This window comes from Poecilia reticulata, chromosome 14, assembly GCF_904066995.2.
Source record: "Poecilia reticulata chromosome 14, P_reticulata-male-v2, whole genome shotgun sequence".
In the NCBI taxonomy this organism is placed as follows: Eukaryota; Metazoa; Chordata; class Actinopteri; order Cyprinodontiformes; family Poeciliidae; genus Poecilia; species Poecilia reticulata.
In genome coordinates, this window is record NC_088843.1 from 22197410 (window position 1) to 22220988 (window position 23579).

Sequence of the window (23579 nt, forward strand, 5' to 3'; positions counted from 1 at the left end):
TCCAAGCCTGGCTCTGGGTGCGGTTGAAGTGAACTCTGGTGTGGTTTGAATACCCATTGAAACGGAGATCGCTCCAAAAGCAGGAAGTGGACTACAAGTTAGGGCATTCTGGGTAAATAAAAAAAAAAAAACAAGCGTGTTAGCCTAGCGCTAGCGAGAGAAATGGCTCGTGGTCTTTAGCCAAAGACAAAAGAGAAATCTCAGTCGACCTCTGTGGAGCGCCTTTTATAAAGGAGCAAAGTCAAACATTAACAGCAATAATCTGGGTTATTTAGCCTGTCATAAGAGGAAACAACTCTCTTGTAATCCTTTTTATTTTAATTTTAATTTCTTTTTCTCTTTTCTTGTTCAACATTTCAGCTTAAAACAAAGGCAGAGCCTTTTAAAAGGCAATCCAGAGGTTTACCAATAGATTCACAGTGATGCCTGATGATGAGATCCACAGATCTCAGTCATTAAATGTGTTTTCCTCCCAGATTGTGATGTTCTGTAATCCTGTCAGCTTAACACGGTTTTGTTTTCCTCAGATTGTGAGTGTTGGGAAACATGTGAAGGGTTACCACTACATCATGGCCAACCTGGTGAGTCGGTCGCCTCCATCTTGGTTTTCCTCAGGCAATGTGATGACGTGGAGTCGTCTGTAAACGCCGCTGCTCTCTTCCTCTGCAGGGATTTAAGGATATCAACCTGGAGCGCTTCATGCACGGGGGTGCCAACGTCACCGGCTTCCAGCTGGTCAACTTCAGCAACCCCATGGTCATCAAGCTGATGCAGCGCTGGAACAAGCTGGACCAGAGGGAGTACCCGGGCTCCGACGCTCCGCCCAAGGTACCAGAACCAGAAACTAGGACCAGAACTACAACTAGAATTAAAACCAGGACCAGGACTAGAACCAGTACCAGTGACAGAGACCCTAAAACAGCTCAGAATAGAGAGAACTGAGTTTAAATCTCCTTATTTAAGAATGATTTATTGCAGAGAATGTAATGAACATGCTTTGACTAGGCCATAGACTTATCTTGACCTGCTCTAGGAAGCATTATAGGTCAGGTTTAAAGCTGAAATGTTTTAATTTCACTTTGAAGCTGAACTCTGATGTTTGTAAAATGGGGATGACTCAGCCAGTCGGAGATCTGAGGAGCGAACCCAGAGAGGAAGAGCCGTCTGCGTGTCATCCTCCGCTGCTGCATGCAGCGATGTGACAGTCTGACCCACTTCCTGTTCAGCCGCTCACGGTTCAGGCACTGGGGCATCACGCCACGGCGGCTAGCAAACCTCCGCCCTGCAGCTCATCTCTATTTCCAGCACAGATCTCTGCTTTAGACGCAGGAACAGCAGAGAGGAGCCGTGTGTGTGTGTGTGTGTGCGTGCGTGCGTGCGTGCGTGCGTGCGTGCGTGCGTGCGTGCGTGCGTGCGTGCGTGCGTGCGTGCGTGTGTGTGTGTGTGTGTGTTGTATTGGGCTGGGTGAAATTAAAAGTTTACACCAGTGTGGTATCATCCACGTTGGTGTGCGTGTGCTCATGCGTGTCTTGATGAATTGCTCTCTCCTGGAAATCCACTCAGCCTAAATGAGTGGATTCCCCACTGAGACTCTGCGGTTAGACTGACGCTAAGCTAATAAACGAACGCCGCGGTGACCACTGCCTCCGCCATCTTTACTCACTCAGATACATAAAAACAGCAACGCTTCGGTCAAACCTCTTCTTATCGGCAGAAGAAGAGGTTTGATGAGATGAAATGTATTATTATTATTATTATTATTATTATTATTATAGTTCTACAATTTTTAGAAGCATTTATGTTTCTGGATCTGAAGTAGAATTCCCACTCAGGCTGGAGTTTTCCTTCCATCTAGCCATCAATTATAAAGCCATTGGGCCTCAGAGCCCCTTTGGCCTCTATGGGAAGTCAAAGGGGACAAAAAACACGCATGTATTCATTCATTACCTTTTGTCTTTTTTATTTCTTGCTTAAGTCCTGAAGGCACGTTTTTTCTCACCCAATACTTTTTTTTTTTCACTTAATTGAATGGAATATTTTTCCCCACTTACTGTGTAGGCCCAACAATAAAAAGTAAATAAATAATAATAATAATAATAATTGTACTCTGTTGTTTTTTTTGTTTTTGCTGATCAATGAGAAAAATGTATTTTTATTGTCCTTAAATATTTGGTAGAAAAACACAAATTGCTCAAATTTTGCACATTATTATTTTTTATGCTCAGCTTCAGAAAAAAAGTTCCACAAGAAAAAAGGAGAAGCTTTAAAATATTTTAATATAATATTTTTTTACTTGCACGTGATTACTTTTTTAAGACTTTTTGGGTCTTCAAAAGAAAAATAAAACATTTCAGACTTCCATACATAATCAGTTGGTGACCCATCTGTTGTTGAATTTCTTTGAGTCACGGCTCAATTTGCTGCATGTTGAGATGTTTACCTGCTTCGTGTTGTCAGACAGGTCCCTCATCATGGCTGAGGTTCATGATTTACGTTTCACTGGTTTCCCTTCATCATCATCATTTTAAAACAGTTTTTTATTTTTACTCTGATTTTAAAATAATTTCTTCTCTAATCGTCTCAGTGGTGTGCTCCAAACAAACCGAAGCATTGTGCAGGTATCCGGTTCACAGGGAGGTTTGTGTTGCTGAAGGTGTGATGGAAGCAGGTGCCAGGCTGTGATTGGTCGGGCAGCAAGCAGGGGGCGGGGCTTAGCGCGCTCTGGAAGCCATAATGTTGCAGTGAGCAGCAGGCTAATGAATGGGGTTCAGCCCCGGCTGCAGGCAGTTAATAAACTCCCGCCAGCCGGGGTAATTAATGCCAGGCTGCTTCCCGGCTGGACAAAACGCTTCCCGTTACCCCCACCACCACCCCTCTATTACCCCCCACCTCTATTACTCCTCAACCCCCAAAGCCAGGCTGCCGGTTCGTCATTCACTCAATTACCTCTCTGCCCTGCCAGAGGTTAGTTTCAGGAGAATTTATGGTGCTTTAAGGGGAGCAACATTTTTACAGAGCAAATAATCAGAAGCAGCGGAGCGTCTTCAGGTCACAGATAAATGAGGGTAAATTGGTGAGTTTACCCCGGGGGCGGGGCTCTGCTCTGCTCTTGTCTTCCTCTCTGTTTCCAGGAAATAATGACTGGAGTCTCCTGCTCCCGTTACGTAGAAGAAACTCTGCACATCTTCTGAAAACACCTGAACAGCAGAACATTAAACCTGTTGGGCTAAATCAGAGTTTAATTGGGCTCATTCCTCAGACCGGGTCGGGTCTCCTCCCGACTGCACTTACAAGGACTTTCATTTCATTCTGCCTGCTGAGTTTTACATCGTTTTTAAAGTGTTTTAGCACCTGACAGTCCGTAGACTCGCTTTGACTTGTTCCATCTTCAGCTGCTGTGGTTCTCTTTCTCTCTGCTCTGAGTCAAATCAACCAAACAACCTGTTCCCCTCCTCGCCTGTGGAGGCGCTGCACCAAAAACCTGTGAAGAAGACGCAGAGACCTTCCTTTTTCACCAAATGGAAACAGAAATGGAGGTGTCAGATTTTAGCGGTTGTATTCGATCTGGGTTTGGTTGAAGTGAACTCTGGCTCCAGAAGCAGGAAGTGGACTGCAGCGCAGGGCATTCTGGGTAAATACAACCAAAACAAATGTGCTATCCTAGCGATAACAGGAGAAATTACTCGCCTCTTGCTAAAGATAAATCCTTCAACTGCTAAAATCTGACGCCTCCATTTTGTTTTCATTTGGTGAAGAAGGACATTGCTCTCAGTGTCTTCAGAGGTTTTTCATGGCGTTTCCTTCAGTGGTTCTTGGTGCAGCGCCCCCACAGGCCAGGAGGGGTACAGGTTGCTCAAAAGGTTTAGTTGGTTTGACTGAGAGCAGAGAGAAATGAACCACAGCAGCTGGAGATGGAGCAGATGATGAAATTCTGATTCCAGTAGAACCGGGTCTACTGGACCATCAGGAGGAAAATATCCTTAAACTCCAGACAGCCAGTCAGAAACAGACCTGGTTATCTGTTAACGCCTGCTTGTGTCTTGCAGTACACGTCTGCGCTGACGTATGACGGCGTGATGGTGATGGCCGAGGCCTTCAGGACGCTGCGCAGTCGAAAGGTGGACCTGTCCCGACGGGGGAACGCCGGGGACTGCCTGGCGAACCCCGCCGCCCCTTGGAACCAGGGCAAAGAAATGGAGCGCACCCTGAAACAGGCGAGAGCAACACGCCAGTGGACCCCGAGTTCATTTAGTCACCACCATGAACTGCTCCCATTTGGTCGCCTTCTAACCATAAAACTTCTGTTTTAATTGGATTTAATGTGACAAGCGGCACATAAATGTGAAGTGGAAGGAAAATAAAACATGACTTTCAACATTTTTCACAGAAAAACATCTGATGAAAAGTGACACCTGTTTTGTAAATGAACCTTTTGGTTGACATGCCTGGACACATTGTTCAGACGGCGATGCAAAGAGATAAACTACAACTGAATAAATTAATCATAATCTAAAAAAATGTGTTTATTTCAGGAAAACAGTGGATTAGATTATGATGGAGACGGATTCATTCTTTGTCTATATTTCTGTTTAGCTGCATGATGGCTGACATGATGATCTAGATTCACTGAAGATGTAAACATTATAAAACTGTAACATAAAATCACAGATTTGGACAAAAATCGACCTAATTTGTAATTCTGAACCTAAAGAGCCTTAAACTTTAAAGGTTTCAAACTTTTCCATATTTTAAGTGACAGAGAATTGAAGGAGTAATGAAGCAACAAATGTTTTAGTTTTTAAAGTAAAGGCTCTGAAACAAAGAGATGGCCTAGAATGGCCTAGTCAAAGTGCAGACCTAAATCTAGCTGGAAACCTATTGATTATTGACAGGAAATGTGCTGTTGTATCTGCAGAGATTTGCAGCTTCAGAAGGCCTCTGTGTGGAGCGTTAAGGAAAATCACGAGTGGTTTTCCAACAGCTTCACGTTTATTTACTGCTTTATTTGTTCTGTCACATAAAACCCCGATAAGAAGAGCCAACTGTGGGCCAGCTCTGTGGATGTGGCTCAGATAAATAGGTGCAGGTCTCGTTGGTTGGTTCCCCTCTGCATGACGTCACTCTGTGTGTCTGTGCGCAGGTCCAGCTGCAGGGACTAACAGGTAATGTTGAGTTTAACGAGTTTGGTCAGAGGATCAACTACTCCATGGACGTGTTTGAGCTGAAGAACAACGGACCCAGAAGGGTAAGACTTGAAGACGAGCACCAGGTCTCAGACTTAATTTGGGGCTTTTAGTGATTTTCTTTCAGTAGTTTTTTTTTCCAGAGTGGAAGGATTACAGGATAACAACTGTGATGAGTTTTAAAACAACACTACTGTGCATTTTAACTAATTGGCATTGATAAGTGATGCTGAAGGTTCTGGAGTATCTCCAAATGTCTTATAAAAATCTATAGCTACTAAATCTTTCTTATTTGAATGTTTTAACCGACGATGTCCCGTTATTTGTCTGACTCAGATCTCTTAGCAAGTTCCTGCTGGAGTCCTGTGAAAATTTCCCAGACTTTCTGCAGCTGGGTTGTTCATAACAATTTATCAAATAATTTTTCTACAACTTTCCAAGTTTTAATTCCTTCCTGTCTTCTCAGGTGAGAGTGACCTGGAACATTAAATCCGGACACTTTCTGACTAACCCTGTGTAAACAACATAATTAATCTCCAGCATTGACTGTTATCAGGGTACAATCTGTTCAGAGAATATTAATGGGAATGTAGAGTAATATTTGAGTCATTATGAGCATGCTGAGTGGATGACAGAAAATTGAAAATAAACCTCCAGTTGCTCCCATTTTGTAAAAACATTTAAAAAGCTTCATTAAAAGCTCCAAATTAATGACATTCATTTAAACGATGAGTTGATGTACACTTCTGACCTGAACTGTGGATAAAATGTGTTTCCATTATATAACAATAAGCACCTTCACAGGATGGGCTCAATGCGTGAGCAGCGTGTAACCGCCTCATTGATCAGGATTAGTTCTGGTTCTGATTCTGGTCTCGTTTCACTGCTAGTGGTTTTGTTGCACAGAATCTGGAATAATGGAGAAAGAGAAACGCCACAGATTTCTACAACTTCAAATCATCATCTTGAACATTATAGGTTGGACACACATGGACGTTCTGGGTCCAGATTGGTTCCCAGCTTTCCCAGAATGCATTGCTGTAAACCGTTTAAAATCTACTGATGTACAGCGTGCTTTCTGACCAGAGTAGGCTGTAAAACTGAAAGCATGAATAAAAGGAAAGCATGAATAAAAACCCAAAGAATCACTTCCTCAAGCACAAACCGCACAGATAGGAGTTTAATAACAGGTTTACGCCTGTGGAGGCGCTATAAGCTCATGTTGTGTCATTGATAGATGGTGGGTATCGACATGGTTGAAGTTAGCGCTTTAGCATTAGCTTTCTCAAAATACTATGTTGGTGTAGCAGTTTATTGTCAGTGGAACTGTTTATGGTTAGCGTTTTACTGTTAGCATAGCTAATGTAGTAGCTAGCAGTGCCCACCAGTTCATTAAACCAACTCTGCTCTTTTAATATCGAGCCTGAATGACGGCAGAGGCTTGTTGATGTGCCAAATGCTGTAGCGTGTGTGTACATATATAGTATATTGTATGTATTTTTGACGCCGTTTTGATAAATAGGCTGAGCAGCAGCTCTGATGGATGGATGGATGGATTTTCCCTTATTGATTTCTTGTGCCTTTGTCTAAACATGCCCGAGTCATCTCACCTGTAGCTGCTCACAGCTTTTGCAGCATCAGCTGCTTAACAGACGGGTCAGTGTTAAGAGTAGCTCTGCTTCTCCACTGCCTGTAAATCAGAATAGTATCAGAGATGTGTTCAGGCTGCGGTGATGGATGAAGTGGTTTGGGGTTGGTAGGATTTAATGCGTGTTGCGCCATTTTCTGTTATCATAAGTGAGGTGTAAAAAACAGCCTTGGGCAGCATCTCCGCCTCTGGTCTGAGAGGATGGATGTGTGTGGAAGAAATGGAGGCGAAGGCGGGAGCGGCTGAGAGAGTGATGGGGAGAGGATGAAGTGAAACAGAAGGCAATCAAGGTATGCTGGTGGAGGAGAGGAGTTCCCATCAATCAGAAGCTGCTTTGGCCGGCTCCTGGATGCGTGGGTGTTGGTGTGTGTTTGTGTTAGGTCAGAGCCTTGCCCCCACACTCTGCATGTCCTTCAATCATCCTGAGGCCGAACGCCGCCAGCCCCGGTCCCGCCGCCTCCACTCTGTCTGAATTATGGCTGTTTACAGCGCCTGTCACAGCCTCTGCATCCTCTATGATCTGTATATCAGTCTGACACAATATTGCTTCTCACATTTCGGCTTTTTACCATAAATTTCTGCGACGCTCGCTGGTCACGATGTGGCGATGCTCTGACCAAAGCATATCCTGTATGTCACTTCCTGGCAGTCACTTTGACCCCAGATGACCTTTGGAAGGAGATTCTTACAGACGAAGAGAGCTCTTCAAAAATTAGTCATTAAGTTGCTGCTTAAGTGGCATCACAGGATGGAAGCTGCTGCAGGACGCAGCATCTGGAGAACAAAAAGAAGATTTTATCAGAGAGTAGCGTGAAAGTGTAGTTAGAGTGAGTTTAAGCCAACGGAAAACAATAAATTTCAAATGTCAAGTTTCACGTAGCGATGGTACCGATGCTACAGATGCTACAGATGTGCTGCTAAATGGCAAAATGTTTTAATAATACCTAAAAACCAAAAGGCTGGATTCACTACATGAGAACTAACAAAGAAGGAATCGGGGACTAGTGGTTCGTTAAATGAAATGGTCAATCAGAAACAAACAATTACTCATGCTAACCACTATATGTTAGTTGCTTATGCTAAGTAAGACTTTATACCATATTTATCTAAACTGCTAACAATGTGGTAAAATCCTATTTATTCAACTTTATGCTAGAATAAAATGTTTTCATCACACCATTTCATGCCTGAAATTAGCTAATTTCAGGCATGAATTAGCTAATCGTGAGCTAATCATGATTAGCTCAATACTGTGAGATGCTCATGCTAATTATTAAAATAAATTTGAGGACCTCTGGTTATTCCAGGCTTAGTATTCGTTCGTACATATTCCACCTATTCATGGGTTGTTTTGTAGAGCATTTCTAAAATCCATCTTTGGAATCTGAAATAGGCTATCTAGATGCTATGCTAGCTGACATGCTATTGGCTGGAGTATCCAAAGCAGCCAATCCAGGAGAACCATTTATTTTCCTAGCGATAGTTCTAAGACTGTTTTCAACATATGTATAAATGCACTTTGAGCTATTTTAAAATAGGGCATTATGAGTGTTTTTATGCAGATTCTGGTATTTACATTTACAATTATGGATTTATAAAAGTATTTTGACATGAACTAGAAAGGGTCGGAAGGTCAGGAATTGAACCCCAGATTTTCCTCCATAATTATGTTTACCAGCCAATGATGGAACACTAATGCTAATGCTAGTGTGGTAGCATGTGAAAAATGGCCACATGTATGATAATGATGATGGTCCTCTAAAAATGAGTGAGAACTGAAATAAAATCAGTTTAACTTCTCTTGACAATTTTATTACAGTTTGTTTAATCGCTGAGGATAACTTAATGATTAATTTACAAGTATTTATTTTTCTATATCTGAATTTATTTTTAATGTACTATAAGCTTATCAGAACCCAGTAATTATGATTTTTACATAAAATTTCAAACACATGAACCCAGTCGGTATAATCTGGAACTGCAGTTATGTTTCCAGGGTTCAGCTAAATGCATCATCTGACATCAAATGTCCTGCGAAAACCAAATCTGAGGTGATCAGTCTGACATTCATGGCATTGGTTTTATAAAACTAATTAAATTATGGATGTTTTTTAGTCGAGATCAAATTATTTGGCTTATGCATCAGACTGTTTAACTCATAAAGCTAATAAATAAATCTTCATGTCTTGTTTGTACTGAGATTCTTTGCTCTGTCACCCAGAACATCTCCAGTAAACTGTGATTCTCCTTCAGTAATATTAATAATTAATCCCCCAGTCAGTTAGAACTGGGTGTTCTGGTTCTGATGCTTTGTTTTTCTTGCAGATCGGCTACTGGAACGGTGACGACAAACTGGTTCTGGAGGAGGAAACCCAGCAGCTTTCCAATGACACCACAGGCATGGACAACCGAACCGTTATCGTGACGACCATCATGGTAAGCTAGCACGCTGCACTCACTGCACTTTTTCTCTTTTCTCCAAAACTTGCTTCTTTTGAAGGTTTATATCAATAATTTTTTTTCTGTGCCACGCTTCAATTGCAGCCTTAATTAAGACACTATGACTGTAGCGATTAATCAGCTCCATTAAATTGTTTTACTGTTTTGTGCACTTTGCTCCGGCTGGATGATTATTTGTGTTGCGCAATGCTCTCACTTCCGCCAATGATTTGATGATAAATGCTAAGCGCTATTAGCGCTAAGCGCTGGAAAGAGACAGCTGACTGAAAAACAGAGTTGGAGTTTCTCATAAGCGCGACCTCAATGCTAAAACGCCACAGCAAGAAACATTAGAGTTTAGATCGGCTCTAAAAAATCAGATTAATTAACTCTGGACACCTGAAGTAAATCCGACATTTTATTTTAAACCTCTATCAGTTTTAAACACTCTCAAACATGACTTTGCTCTCTTTAGGCTTAGTAATGTAACGTTTCCTGTTTTTAGCTTTTGCTTAAAATCTTCTAGATCCATTTTGTCACTTGCTGATCAAGAATAGCAGTGATGTGCAAAACTTTTTATTAAAAATAGATTTAAAAATCTTCAAACTTTTCATTTTTAGCAGTTAAAGTGAAATGTTTTATTTCTCAGCTATTTTTGCACCTTGAGGAAATAAAGTCAGTTCAGCTTCCTCACTCTATTCAGCCCATTTGAACAAACTGGTCCCCAGTTGGACAGGAGGGGACATGAAAGGCCTTAGTGGCAGTGATGGACTCTGCGTCCCGAGCCCAAACGAGGCCCAGAAGAACCAGAGCAGAGGAGAGACAGCGGCCATGTTAATGGATCCCTGTTCAGAAACACTCAGAGCCGTAATGGAGTCCCAGGAGAGGGAGGGGGGATGCATATGGAGGGAGAAACTGGCTTTGTTGTTTTTCAGAGGATGGAGGACGTCTCTTCAGTCCCAACGTCTCTTCACAGTCATGATCTGTGTGTGTGCATGCGTGTGTGTGTGTGTTTTTGGTCCTTTAGGTGTAAAACTGCATGTTTTTCTCCCAGACTGATGGATCCTGGTCTGCAAAGTAGCAGAACTGCTGTTTGCTCTAAATCTGTCACTTTGTCAGACTACCTGCTCTTACTTACAGTATATTACACACTCAGAGGACTCCCTGTAAGCCCTAAAACAGCTTAGAAAGACTAATGCTCCCATAATCACACCAATTCAGATCCATCACCTTCCTATGTAGCATAATTTTACTCTTTCTCTGAGGCGGCTTCCTTTCAGCGCCGCTTCTGATGTCGGATCAGCGTGTTTGTCGGTCGTGTTTGGAACAGACTTTGTAAAATATCCTGATGTTTCCTGTTTGTCTTCTGAAAGCTTTAAGCCCCGCTGTGTTTATACACAGCGGCTTAAACTAAAAAGAAACATGTGATTATTTTATGATAGAAAAGAAATAATTACTTTGACATGATCATTTACTGTAACAGTTAAAATATGAAAAGTGATCAAAATCATTTGGTCATTGTTGTTTGCTTTGGTCATTGCAGAAATTACAGTTAATAGAAAATGTAATGGTGTAAATAACAGGTACAATTCACTAAATCTAGAAGACTTTTAGTTTAACGAGATGAAAACAAGATGAGTTCAGTCGATCACTCAGAAGAAATGAAAGCTTTGCTAAAACAAAGCTCTAGTTTTTAGTGGTACGATATTTAATAGCTGGTCCCTCTGAGAGCAGAAACTGCTTGCAGTGAGGATGATCCCTGAGCCTCTGCAGCTCAACGCCTGCAGCAGCAAACCGGAGCCCAATAAACCGTTTTGCAGCTTCATGACATAAAAACTGGAATAATGCATGAAGAGGCTGCTGGGTGAGTCAGCGCTGTCTCTCTGTGTCGCCGGGTCGCTTGGACCGTCGATCTGGTGCTGATTAGCGCTCCTGACTAAACAGACCGTTTGTCCTGAACACAAACCCAAACACCGAACACGGACCCAAACAAGCCGGCGTGGCGCTGAGCAAACGGGTTCTGTTTGGTTACGTGTCGGAATGTTGGTTTGGATCTGGATCATGAAGCGGGCCGGGTCGTGTGTTTGATCTGGACCGCCCGTGTCAGGAGCCTCATTAGACGCCGGCGGAGCAGAGATTATTGACCAGGCTGTCAGCCATGTTGGCCTTTAAAGTGAAGACTGTGGAGGATCGCTCTCTCTTCCTGTGCCAGAAACACGGACCGTTCTGTCAGAACCGCCCTTCCAGAACCATGCTTCCAGAAACGACCAGAACTCCGATCCATCCAGAACCCGTTGAAACTAACTGGAACCGGACCACTCAAACTGATGCAGTTTTATCTGCTTCAACGTATTTTATTGGGATTTTATATGACGGACCAGCTTAATGTGAAGGATGGTTTCTTACAAAACATAATTGTTTTCATTAAAGACGTCAGAAAGTCACTGACGTCTGTCAGAGTGGAGAGGATTACAGGCCTTAAAATGTCTGAAATTCATGTTAAAACCTAAGTTTGCCTTTAATATCTTAAACAGATCTTCAGTTCTGTCTCTTAGTGCTTTTGTTGTTGTTGGGTTGGAAACGTTCCACGTTTTCAGGATCAGAAAATGTAATTTGATATGAAGAGCTCACAGTGTAAAGGCATTAAGTATTCATAAATGAACATTAGAGGAAATAAAATCAACATCCAGTAGAAGATTATGTATCCGTCCACTTTATTTTCTTCATGTTGAAATCTAAAAACAGAAATAAAATTATGGTTCTTTAATCATGAGAACAAATATCTTTAGTGGACATTTATTTAAAATTATAAGCAGACTTTTTTTTATGTAACATTTAATTTATCTCACGGTAAATAAAAGTCTCAGACGGTTGAGCTGAATTCTGGAGCCGGTTCTGTTCTGTTCTGTGCTGAACCGTCATTAGGTTCAGGTAATAATTATAAACGCTCTGATCTCAGTAATTACCTTCGGAAAGCAGCAGAAGGAGTTCTTCTGACCACTTCCTGCTAAAGTCTGACCCGGCTTCGGTTCTGTTCTCCATCACTTTGTGAACAAACGTTGGAAACGTGAGCAGAGAAAAGCCTCGAGTCTCTGAGGAGATGCAGCAGTGGTCCAGGTCAGACCCGGTGTGTGGTTTTGGTTCTGGTTCTCTCCTGCAGCTCAGATGTTAGGAACTGAATGTTTTGGGTTTGGCAGATCAGCTCCACTAACAAACTGCCTTCATGAAGAGTCGCAGTAAAGCAGCGGGGGGATTTTACAGTCACACCTGTAATGTGTCTCTAAATTAACCCCAGCGTGAATCTCCCCGCCTCAGGAAGTAGACTGAGCCGCTCAGTAATTACATGGTTGGCGGTTCGACCCGGCGCTCCGTCTGTCGCTGGAGTGACCTTCAGAAAAACTCCGAAACCCCAAAGGTTCCTAATCGGCAGGAATGCTGCTGGTGAACCGTCCGACAGGAACCAATGAACCTCAGTCTGTTTCACCGGGATTTAATGCGACGGACCAACATGAAGTAGAGCCTGATGCCAAAACAACCCAAAGAAAATTCAGGAATTCACCGGTCTCTCCCTCTGACGGGTCTCCAGTCCAAACTGAGTTCACCTGATTCCAACCGAACCCGAGTCTAAAACCACATTCACAAAACCCAAATCCCACTTTTTCACAACGTCCTGGACGACCCGGTTCTGATCTTTTACCACAAAAAATCCGATCTGTTCCACTTCCATACTTGGAACTAAATCATATCCTATCGCATTTATCCGTCATGAATAAAATGACGGATAAAATGACATTATTTATACGGATAATAATTGGTATCATTGGTAACAATATGAATAATGTGACTTTATTCATGTTACTACAAATAAAGTTATAACACCAGAATAAAGTCTTCATTTTAGGAGGAAGTAATTTTCTGAAAACTCCTAAACATAATGTTGAGCATCTTGTTAAGTTACACTTTACTGGTTTTACAAAAAAGGAAATATTCATCTTTTAACACATCAAATTATCAGTAGCTTGACATTTGACTTTGACATTTTTTTAAACTATTGAGTTTATTTAGAAAGTCCAGATTTGCTGAGCCGGTCAGATCTTATTGACTCTATTGAAGCTTTCTTTTCATTAAAATGACATTTTGCTTGCAACTTTCTGACTTATATTCTGGTAGCGTTGCATCTTTATTCATCTAATGACTTTATTCTTGTCATTGAAAGAAAAAGATCTTAGCCTGACGCTATAGTACTCCGTCATATAAAACTGATCCAATTAAAATGAAATGTTCTTGTTTTAATGAGTTTTGCGTTTTGTAATGACATACTGCTGCTGAATTTAGTTTCTACTTCTGCCAGCTAAAGGCTTCCATACAGAAAAGACTGTTTCTCTGTTTCACCAGTAGAATAAATGAAAACACAACACACCAGCCTGTGTTGTGTTTGACGCGCTGGTTTCACTGGTCTTGTAGGAGGGTCCCTACGTCATGCTGAAGAAGAACTGGGAGTCGTTCGAGGGCAACGACCAGTACGAGGGTTACTGTGTGGACCTGGCCTCCGAGATCGCCAAACACATCGGCATCAAGTACAAGATCGCCATCGTCCCGGACGGGAAGTACGGCGCCAGGGACCCAGAGACCAAGATCTGGAACGGCATGGTCGGGGAGCTGGTGTACGGGGTAGGTGGCGCTATACTCACTGGTTCTGTCCAGAGGTTAGCTGGTTGGTTGGTTGGTTGGTTGGTTGGTTGGTTGGATGGATGGATGGATGGATGGATGGATGGATGGATGGATGGATGGATGGATGGATGGATGGATGGATGGATGGTTGGTTGGTTGGTTATTGGTTAGACGGTTGGTTTGTTTATCCTACAGTCCCAGGTTTTATCGTTGCTCATCTGTTTGCAGCCATTTTGACATGTAAACGTTGAGTTGGGGGCGTGGCCTCCAGAACTTATTTGCATAAAAGTGTCAGAGCTCTAAAACGGGAGCTCAGAACTGAGGAGGTGAAATCTGATTTTCAGCAAAAAGTGTAATAAACATGTTTCGTTAAACTACTTCGGTTGTTTAACAGAAAGCATCGTTTGCCCCTATTAAACAGAGCGGGAAACCCCTGATGGCTGGAGTTGTTGCCACGGGTGACACGACCAGCATGACCAGTTTTCATCTTTGGATTATATTTGTCTGATATTAAAGTATGTTTGATTATCTGAAATACTGAAATGTGAGAACAGCCCCCCCTGCAGGTGTTTGTGGTGAATATATTGAATATTTTAGCTTTAACTGCAGAAGGTTTATGGTGGAAATGTGAGTTCGGATGGCTCTGTGTTTACTGGGAACATCCAGGGAAAATATCAACACTTTTCCATTTCTTCCCCTGGAGAAGCTCTTCAACCCGGCGAGTTTTTAAAACACTAAACGCTGCCAGGCTGTCGTCTTAGCGCATTCTGCTGAGGATGTAAGAACTTTAATCTCTGCCGTTTTCTTTCCTGCGGCTCTGTTTCCCAACGAGTTGGACGGCCGTAATGAAAGTTAAAATACTGTGAGAGCGTAAGCCCCGCGCCACCATGGCTGCCGAGCCGTTCGCTGTAATCTGGTTTGTGGATTTTCTGCGAGCTGCTGAGCGTTTTTCCACAGCTGCAGAGCAAAGAGGTGACACACAGTCCTGGGCTCCAAGCATATTTCTCTGATTATTTTATCCTTCCTGCTGATTCTCAGAGTCGCAGCTAAGCCTCGGACTATTTTAAAGACTATTTTTGCTTTTTATTTCCTGACTCCAACTGACGTATATGATGGTCTATTAAGGCCACTGTCGATAGAAAAAAAAAGATCTGAAATTTTGAGATTCTCAGAAATCTTCTAGACAAAACAAGGAAATTTCTTGACTTGAAAAATCAAAAAATTGCTATAAAAACATTTAGATTAATTCAGAAATTTTCTAGAAAAACACTTAAAAGTTTTTGAGCTTGAAAGGACGGGAATCTATTAGAAAAAGTCACAAATTTGGAGATTAATCTCGGAAATTGTCTTTGAAAAATTGGAAATTTCTGATTTTGGAAAATCCAAAAAATTTCTTGAAAAAAACATCAGTAAATTTTAGATTTAAAAACATTGCTAGAGAAAAAATAAATGTTGACATTTGTCTCATATTTCTGCAAAAAACAACTAAACTTCTGTTTGAAAAGTCAATAATTTGCTAGAACAAACCTCAGAAATTTGAGATTAATTTTAGAAATTTTCCAGAAAAAAATGGGAAACTTCTGAGTTTGAAAAGTTACTTTAAAGTCAGAAGACTTGATTTTAGCCTCAGAAATCATTTAGAAAAATTAAGTTGGGAAATTTTAATAGTTGAATATCTTTGACCTTTGAAACTTAAACATTTGAGTTTTTTCTTCCATTTTTTTTACTTTTAAAGCTCAGAAATGTCTATTTTTTCTTGAATATTTCTGAGATTATTCTCAAAATTGTAGTTTTTTTGTAGCAATTTTTCAACTTTTCAAGGTCAAAAATGACCTTGTTTTCTCAATTCAATTCAGAAATACTTTATTAATCCCAAAGGGAAATTAAATGTTGCTGTAACTCCATCATTCTTCAAAGATTTATTATAGATAATGAAAAAAAAATGTATTAAAAATTTCTGAGATTATTCTTAAATTTTTTCAGCTTTTTGGCAGATATTCACTCTTTTTTTTTCTACCATGGCCCCAATATTTATTTGCAGTCTCGACCTAATCCCGGCCTAATCTCGACCTAATCCTCTTCCTCTTGCTCCCACAGAAAGCGGAAATCGCTGTGGCCCCTTTGACTATCACGCTGGTCCGGGAGGAGGTGATCGACTTCTCCAAACCGTTCATGTCGCTCGGCATCTCCATCATGATCAAGAAGCCGCAGAAATCCAAACCGGGCGTGTTCTCCTTCCTGGACCCGCTGGCCTACGAGATCTGGATGTGCATCGTGTTCGCCTACATCGGCGTGAGCGTGGTGCTCTTCCTGGTCAGCCGCTTCAGCCCGTACGAATGGCACACCGAGGAGCCCGAGGAGGGCACCGACGGTCCGCCAAGTGACCAGCCCCCCAATGAGTTTGGCATCTTCAACTCTCTGTGGTTCTCCCTGGGCGCCTTCATGCAGCAGGGCTGTGACATCTCCCCCAGGTGAGTTCGCTCTTCCACCAAACTTTAACCCAAGAAGAGCGAGAGTCACCAAGCGTTTGCCACAAACTCTGCTCAGACATGACCTCAGGCCAATTAAATTCATAGATTGACATCATGTCAGGCTAACTGCTGCTCATAGCGAAGCTGCTAACTGGAGACAAGCTAACAGCTAAACATAATGAAGGTAATTGCTAGTTATAGTGAAGATAACTGCTTAGTGGAACCAATTTAGCAGCTAATTGTGATTAACATAACTGCTAACTGGAGATAGGTTACTCGCAATGAAGCTAACTGTTAACAAGCTAAAAGCAACTCGTTTTGAAGGTAACTGCTAATCATAGTGAAGCTAACTGCTAACTTGATACAATTTAGTAGCTATTTGAGATGAACTTCATCCCTCAGGGTGTATGTACATGACCTCCAGTTTGACATCATGTCAGGTTGCATAATGTTGATCATACAGATAACTTAGCGCTCACTCTGTGCTCAAGTCCCTGGCCTGTCAATCCAATTAAATCCTTCACCAAAATTTCAAGCATGTCTGATTGACACAAATAGCAGCTGAGTGAATCTTAACACCCTGCTGCGATGAGCAGTAGTTTGTGGCAGTGAAGTAGAAGAAGAATTGAAGACAAACTAAATTCTACTCACAGTGAAGCTAACTGCTAACTGTAGATAAGCCAACAGCTGCTTGTAATACATTTAATTGCTAATCTCGTGACACTAACTGCTAACCAAAGCTACTCGTGATAAAGCTAACTGTAGACAGTTAGCTTTATATTACCTTCAGTAATTATAAATAATAATTACTGAAGGTAATTATTATTTATAGTGAAGCTACTTGGAATGAAGGTAATTTTTAGTCACAGTGTAGCTAACTGCTAACTGTAGACAAGCTAATAGCTGCTTGTAATAAATTTAATTGCTAATCTAGTGACACTTACTGCTAATCAAATCTACTCATGATGAAGCTAACTGTAGAGAAGCTAACAGCTGCTTGTGTTGAAGCTAACTGTAGAGAAGCTAACACCTGCTTTTGATTAAGCTAACTGTAGAGAAGGTAACAGCTGCTTGTGATGAAGCTAACTGTAGAGAAGCTAACAGATGCTTGTGATGAAGCTAACTGTAGAGACGCTAACAGCTGCTTGTGATGAAGCTAACTGTAGAGAAGCTAAAAGCTACTTGTGATGAAGCTCAGGCCTCATCCCCTCAGGGTGTACATGACCTCCAGGCCAATTAAATTCACAGTTTGACATCATGTCAGGCTGCATTATCTGGATCATACAGATAACTTAGTGCACAAATCCCTGGCCTGTCAATCCAATTAAATCCTTCATCAATATTTCAAACATGTCTGATTGACACAAATAGGAGCTGAGTGAATGCTAACACCCTGCTGTGACGAGCAGCAGTTTGTGGCAGCAAAGTAGAAGAAGAAAAAACTGTGTTGTGTTTTAAATCCTTAAGGTTACCAGCAGTGTGTCTTTGTTAGATTGTAGACGTCTTGAGGTGAATCCTTAATGTAAGTCAGAGATTATTATAACTGCAGCATAAAGCTGATAAGTTAACATGAGAATGTGAAGAACAGTTTGCCATTTTCAGGAATACCTAGGGAATATGACAAATCTATTCACAATTCAGTATAGGGGCATACTGTCTGTCTAAACAGCTGAAATATAGAATAAAACTGTGAAATCAAAAGAAAGATGGCCGAAATCGGCCGCGGCTCAATCTGCTTGCAGCTCTCAGAGAAATGTCAGTCTGAAGAATCTGAAAACTTCTAATGGGAGCAAAATAAAAGTTAATGAATATGAATAGCAATGTGACCAGATACTCACATAGCTGCTCAGCTAGCTTCACTGAGTAGCATGTGGAGACAGCTGCTAGCTTATCTAGACAGGCTCCAGCTAGCTTGTTGATGCTAATTTGGGGTTACTCTCCACAACATCGCAGCGTACTGTCAGCTGTTTTAGTTGCTCGCATAAGTAAATGCTACAGATTTTCAGTTTAAAATTGCCTCACATAGCATTTTCTTAAACTGTGAAGGTTTTAAATTCCAAACACTTACAGTGTAGGTTTTAGCTTTAGTCTCCCAGGTGAAATGCTGATTGTTTCTCCAAACGGAGATAAGTCTTGCTGCTGTTTGTTGATGGTAGGGTACTGATTGTTTATACTTACCCAACATAACTCCAGTTTAAATGGGGAAAACTGAAAAAGAAAAAGGAATTTCTGAAATGATTACAGCTGCAAGTGACGTGAGATAAGGAGACGAGGAAAATGAGAAACAAATCTTTGTGATGTTAAAGAATGAGTACTAAAATGTTTTCTGCAGCGCTGTTGCATCAGATGATGCTTCCCAGAAATGCTGAACTCATTCTCCTGTTTGAGAAGAGAGTTTTAAGTTGGTAAGGGAGTTTGCTTGTAGCTCAAAGTAAAAACTGTTGCTTGTTTTGTGTTGCACTTTATCTGCTGCTCTGTTTGCTGCAACTCGTCAAACGTCTCGTGTTGCTCTGACTGATTCTACTGGTTTTGGTTTGGACCGTCTCTGTACTTGTTCCCTGCATGTCTGCGACTTCTCCTCTATTGTTTGAAGGCGAAGAACCCTTGAGATCGGCAGACTGGTTCCCAGTAAACATGGTGGAGGATCTGGCTTGTGCCTGTTGTTGTGCGGTGGAAGTCACCTGTTGTTGTGACATCAGGCTTCCTGTCTGCGACGCGTCGAAGCCTTCAGACGGTTATAAAGCCTCTAATTCCCCGCGGTTTCTCATTTGCTGCAAAGCCATCTCAGTGTGAATGGCTTTGTCAGGCTTAAACTTCCTGCTGCTGGTGCGCTCGGGTTATTTTAGGAGCGGCTGCTCTATCAGCGCCGTCCTGTGCTGCTGCTTCTCTAATGGCTGCTGTTGTCGAGCAATAGCGTAACGCTGGCAGATGAAATCGGCCCGTGTCAGCCGCGCCCACACAGGAGGAGGCAACATGGAGGATCCGGAGGTGCGTTAAAACCGTAGCTCACGTAAGCAACCCTTCCTCCAGCGGGTCGGCGTGTGTGATTAGGAGAACACCTGCTGTGCACCTCCACCTGCCTCCATCCCACCTCCGCCCTCCGCCTGCCTTCCTGCAGATAACAGCCTTAAAGCTCAACAATGCTTTTCATTGGATGCTCTGTTGGCGCTTTCCTCCCATCACTGCTAATCTCATGACGGCCCCGTCCATCAACAGGAGCGTTCCCTCGCTTCCAGTTCACCCTGAAACCAGAAGGGACGAGGTCAGAGGTCAAAAACAATCACAAAACAAGTTACAGCTGCTGAGAGATTTTACCAAAACCTTCAAATGAACTCAGAAACATCTGTGAGGAGGTTTATGTGTTTTCCATACACAGTGTGTTTTACTTAAGAGCTTAAAATGTTAGACGAAAATCCAGTTGCCAAGCTTGGGAACCCCCACTCTGCTCCTTCAGACTAGCCAGCAGCAATTAGCAAATGCCTGGTGGAGCTGCTGTAGGAGCTACTGGTCAGTGCTGGTCCTGATTTGAGATTTTCCTCTCCTAAACAGGACAAGTCGTTCCTGAAGGCAGAGTTTCATATAAAGTCAGAGCTTTTAAAGAACAGCTGAAAGAAAATGTATTTGGCTTGTTGACGTTCTGATTAATTAGAGACAGATTTGTGCAAAATCTCGGGACAGTGTAAAGAAATGAGCATCAGTGAGGGAGTGAATACGTTCCCTCAGCTCTTTGCGGATCGGTCTGTGGTTCTGTCCCTTCAGGAACATTAATATCTCCTTCCTAATCTAGATCTTTAACTAATTTCTCCCTCTCTGACAGGAAGGGCGAACGGAGCTGGAAATAGTCTTCCTCTCCTTTAAATGCGGGTTACTGCCCCCCTCCGCTCCCTCCGGGCGGCCGCAATAATTAATTCAGTGATTAATATCCCGGTCTCCAATGGTTACAGGAGAAGAAGAGAGCTCAGATGAAACGGTGACACCAAAGTCCTTTTAATTGACTACAAATCCCAGCTGAATAGAGGTGAAGTTTTCCCTCCTGCGGCGGCATCAGGAGCTTCTCGCTGCTCCAGGTGGTTTCCTCCGGCGGACCGACCATCTTTCTGCTGAGCCATGCCGCCGCTCGTTTGCTCCTGATTAGCGCCGATTAGCTCAGATTGTGAAGCAAACGTTCCTGACGGCTGCAGATAGTCGCAGGCCAGAAGAAGAGAGGAGGAAGACTTTGAAGCTGCTCTATCTGTTCACGCCGCGCCGTCAGTGCAATGCCAATTAGCTTTTGTTATCCGCCGCCACTGCGCTGCTCTGCCGCATGGCTTATTGCTCATGTCAGCAGCGCCTCTCTGCACTCACAGCGCATATTCTGGGCTGCTCAGGAGGCTCGCACTGGGCCGGGTTCACCGCTGGCCCGGAGCTTCAAAGACGAGCTCCAATTTAGAGCTTCTGTTTTGATATTCGGGTCCCAGTGCTAACGATGCTGCGGCTATAAAAAACAAACATGTATGGCTGACGTTTGGGTGCAAATATATTCTGGTTTTACGTAAAAAAATCTACACATTCCTGTTAAAATACATGTTTTCTAAGAATACATTCACACCAGCCATGTTTAGTCTGCTTTAACTCCAGTCCGTTTGTCAAAAAAGTCCGGTTCGGTTCTGAATCTAACTCTGGTCCTCTAAGCCTCGGTCTGGGTTTGGTTGAAGTGAACTCTGGTTCGGTTTGAATGCATATATGAATGCCAAGCAGACCAGAGACTGCTTCAAAAGGAACGCAGGGCATTCTGGGTAAATACAACCAAAACAAACATGCTAAGCTAGCGTTAGCCTAGCGTTAGCATCTGAAATGGATCATGGAGAAATCCTCCAAGTGCTAAAATCTGACGCCTCCATTTCTGTTTCCATTTGGTGAAGAAGGACATAATGCTCAGTGGCTTCAGAGGTTTATGTGTTGTTTCCTTCAGTGGTTCTTGGTGCAGTGCCCCTACAGGTGAGGAGTGGAACTGGATGCTCAAAGGGTTTGGTTGGTTTGACTCAGAACAGAGAGAAAGAACTACACCAGCTGGAGATGGAACTAATGGTGAAGTTCTGGTCCCAATCGAACCTAATGTACTGGACTATCAGGGGGAAACACCTTTAGACTGTATTACAGAGGCCAACAGGTTCAAATGACAGAACCTTTTTATTAAATAAAAACTGGAGACCCTTTAGGTTGTTGTGCTAACCAGTCACTGATAATAAAGCAGATTATGGCGTATTAATGATCCTGAGGGGAGATGTGTTTTGCTTTCATCCTGATTATGATCTCTGAAGTTCCTCCGTCTGATTTTCCCATCATATGATTCGTTTTTACGGCTGCAGATGGAAAGAAGAAAAGCATTTTATTTGCCGTATAATCTATATGCTGATTGTTCCAGCAGGGCTTTGAAGCTGGGATGTTTGCTCTCAGAAAGCACTTTGTGGCTCTTCAGTCACATTAGAGCGACGTGTGGAGATATTCACACACATCGCTCAAATCCAGATGAAACATCAACAACTTTAATGTTTCAAAATTCAGAACATTAATTACTCCTGACCCCTGTGTTCACCAGACTGCCAGAAAATACGTCAGAATCTCACTAAAATGCTTAAAACTTCCTATTTTATTAGTTAAAACCACAAATATACCTTAATAAGAATGAGTAGGCTCCATGGAAACCAGGCTAGTGCTAACGCAGAAGCTAACATCCATGATTTCCCTTAGTGCCGCTGGATCCAGCTAATAGCATGTCAGCTAGCTAGTTTGCCATGTCAGATTCCCAAACTGCATTTTCCTTAAAATATTATTTTAGTGTGTAGAAAAAATTTCAAAACTTTTCACATATTAAGGGAGCGTGTATAAACTTATCAATACTCCTGCTCCTGATATTTTTACATAATTTTACATTTATGACATGTATAATCCATGAATATTATAACTAGTTAACATATGAATATAGTATCTATTTAATTTTATCTACAGTAGAGGAACAATCATTATTTTATAAAATTTCACCAAAAACAAAACGAGCATCAATAACAGAAACATCAACAATAATGGCATAATATAGTTGTTATATCCAGCAGTAATTATATGATCATATGATTAATTTTCCACAGTTTGACTCCATTACCGCCATCAAAACTGCCAGTGTTTTTTTTTTTTTCTTCTGGTAGTTCTGAATTTCCATATTTAAAACTGTAATTCCCCAATTAACTTAAAAATTAAAACAATTGTGAATATTTTTCTGTTGTTATTTATTTTTGGTTTATTTTGAGCTAATAAATCCACCAAACGGAGAATTTATACAAATATTTAAATCCAGTTCAGTTCAACACTTTGTCTCGAGACACTTTTTAAATAAAAGTCAATCCATTTATTTGAATTGATCCTAGTTATCAATCAGTGCATTCAGCTCAGTTTATAATTATTTTAACAGTTTTCTATCTCAGGAATCCCAGCAGAGCATCGAGTCGTTGTTCACCTGACCAGCAGGGGGCGGCAGCAGACAATCACAATTTTTCTGAGGTTTATTGATTATGGTTGTTCTTCTTTGATTGGGGTTCATTATTAATCACCAACAGTCATAATTTAGCACCAGGGCCATTAATAACGTTATTATTATTTTTTTTTTTATTTTGTCCTATTTAGCTCTGGAATTCATTTTTCAAAGTCATACTTTCATCAAAGTCAACATTTAGCTCTGCGGTAGAAATATCTGTGAAATCTGGAATTTGGCCGTTTAAAATGTGGAGGAACCGAGTATAAAGCGGCGCTTCTCTCCTATTTAATGAATACAAACGAGTTTAACTTCCACTAATGGTGGAAAACCACCAACTAATTGCTGAAAGTGTCTCTTTTTTTTTGGGCAATATTGAGTTTTGTGTTCTCCCTGAGGCTCAGCGGGCTGCGGTGCAGCAACTCTGGAGCCAATTTCTGTTTAGTTTCCACTTTATTTCATCTAATACTCTCCTGTCTGGGTTTTCTTGTTTCCAGCGCTCAGGGAAAACTCGCCTCATACATCCTGACATTCAGGTTTCAGCTCAGCATCAGAAAGAGATGGAGCTTTCTTCTGCTTCCTCATGAAAACTGACTTTCATTCTGCACTGAAACCACATATGGGAACCTGCTTGTAAAATGTCTGACAAACCTTTTATTACA

At 41.8% G+C, this 23579-nt stretch overlaps 1 protein-coding gene across 8 annotated transcripts in view; it reads left to right on the top strand.

The window, feature by feature from the left end:
• Positions 1-23579, top strand: part of gria4b (glutamate receptor, ionotropic, AMPA 4b) — a 90558-nt gene that overhangs the window by 47811 nt on the left and 19168 nt on the right. For all 8 annotated transcript variants that reach the window (XR_014090785.1, XR_014090786.1, XM_081615208.1 and 5 more), the window contains exons 5-11: positions 528-581; positions 670-828; positions 4047-4214; positions 5141-5245; positions 9157-9267; positions 13735-13941; positions 16039-16412. Coding sequence is in view for 6 of the 8 variants with exons in the window: in XM_081615208.1 (XP_081471334.1) it covers positions 528-581; positions 670-828; positions 4047-4214; positions 5141-5245; positions 9157-9267; positions 13735-13941; positions 16039-16412 (1178 nt within the window). In the remaining 2 variants the exon portion in view is untranslated. The remainder of the gene's footprint in view (positions 1-527; positions 582-669; positions 829-4046; positions 4215-5140; positions 5246-9156; positions 9268-13734; positions 13942-16038; positions 16413-23579) is intronic.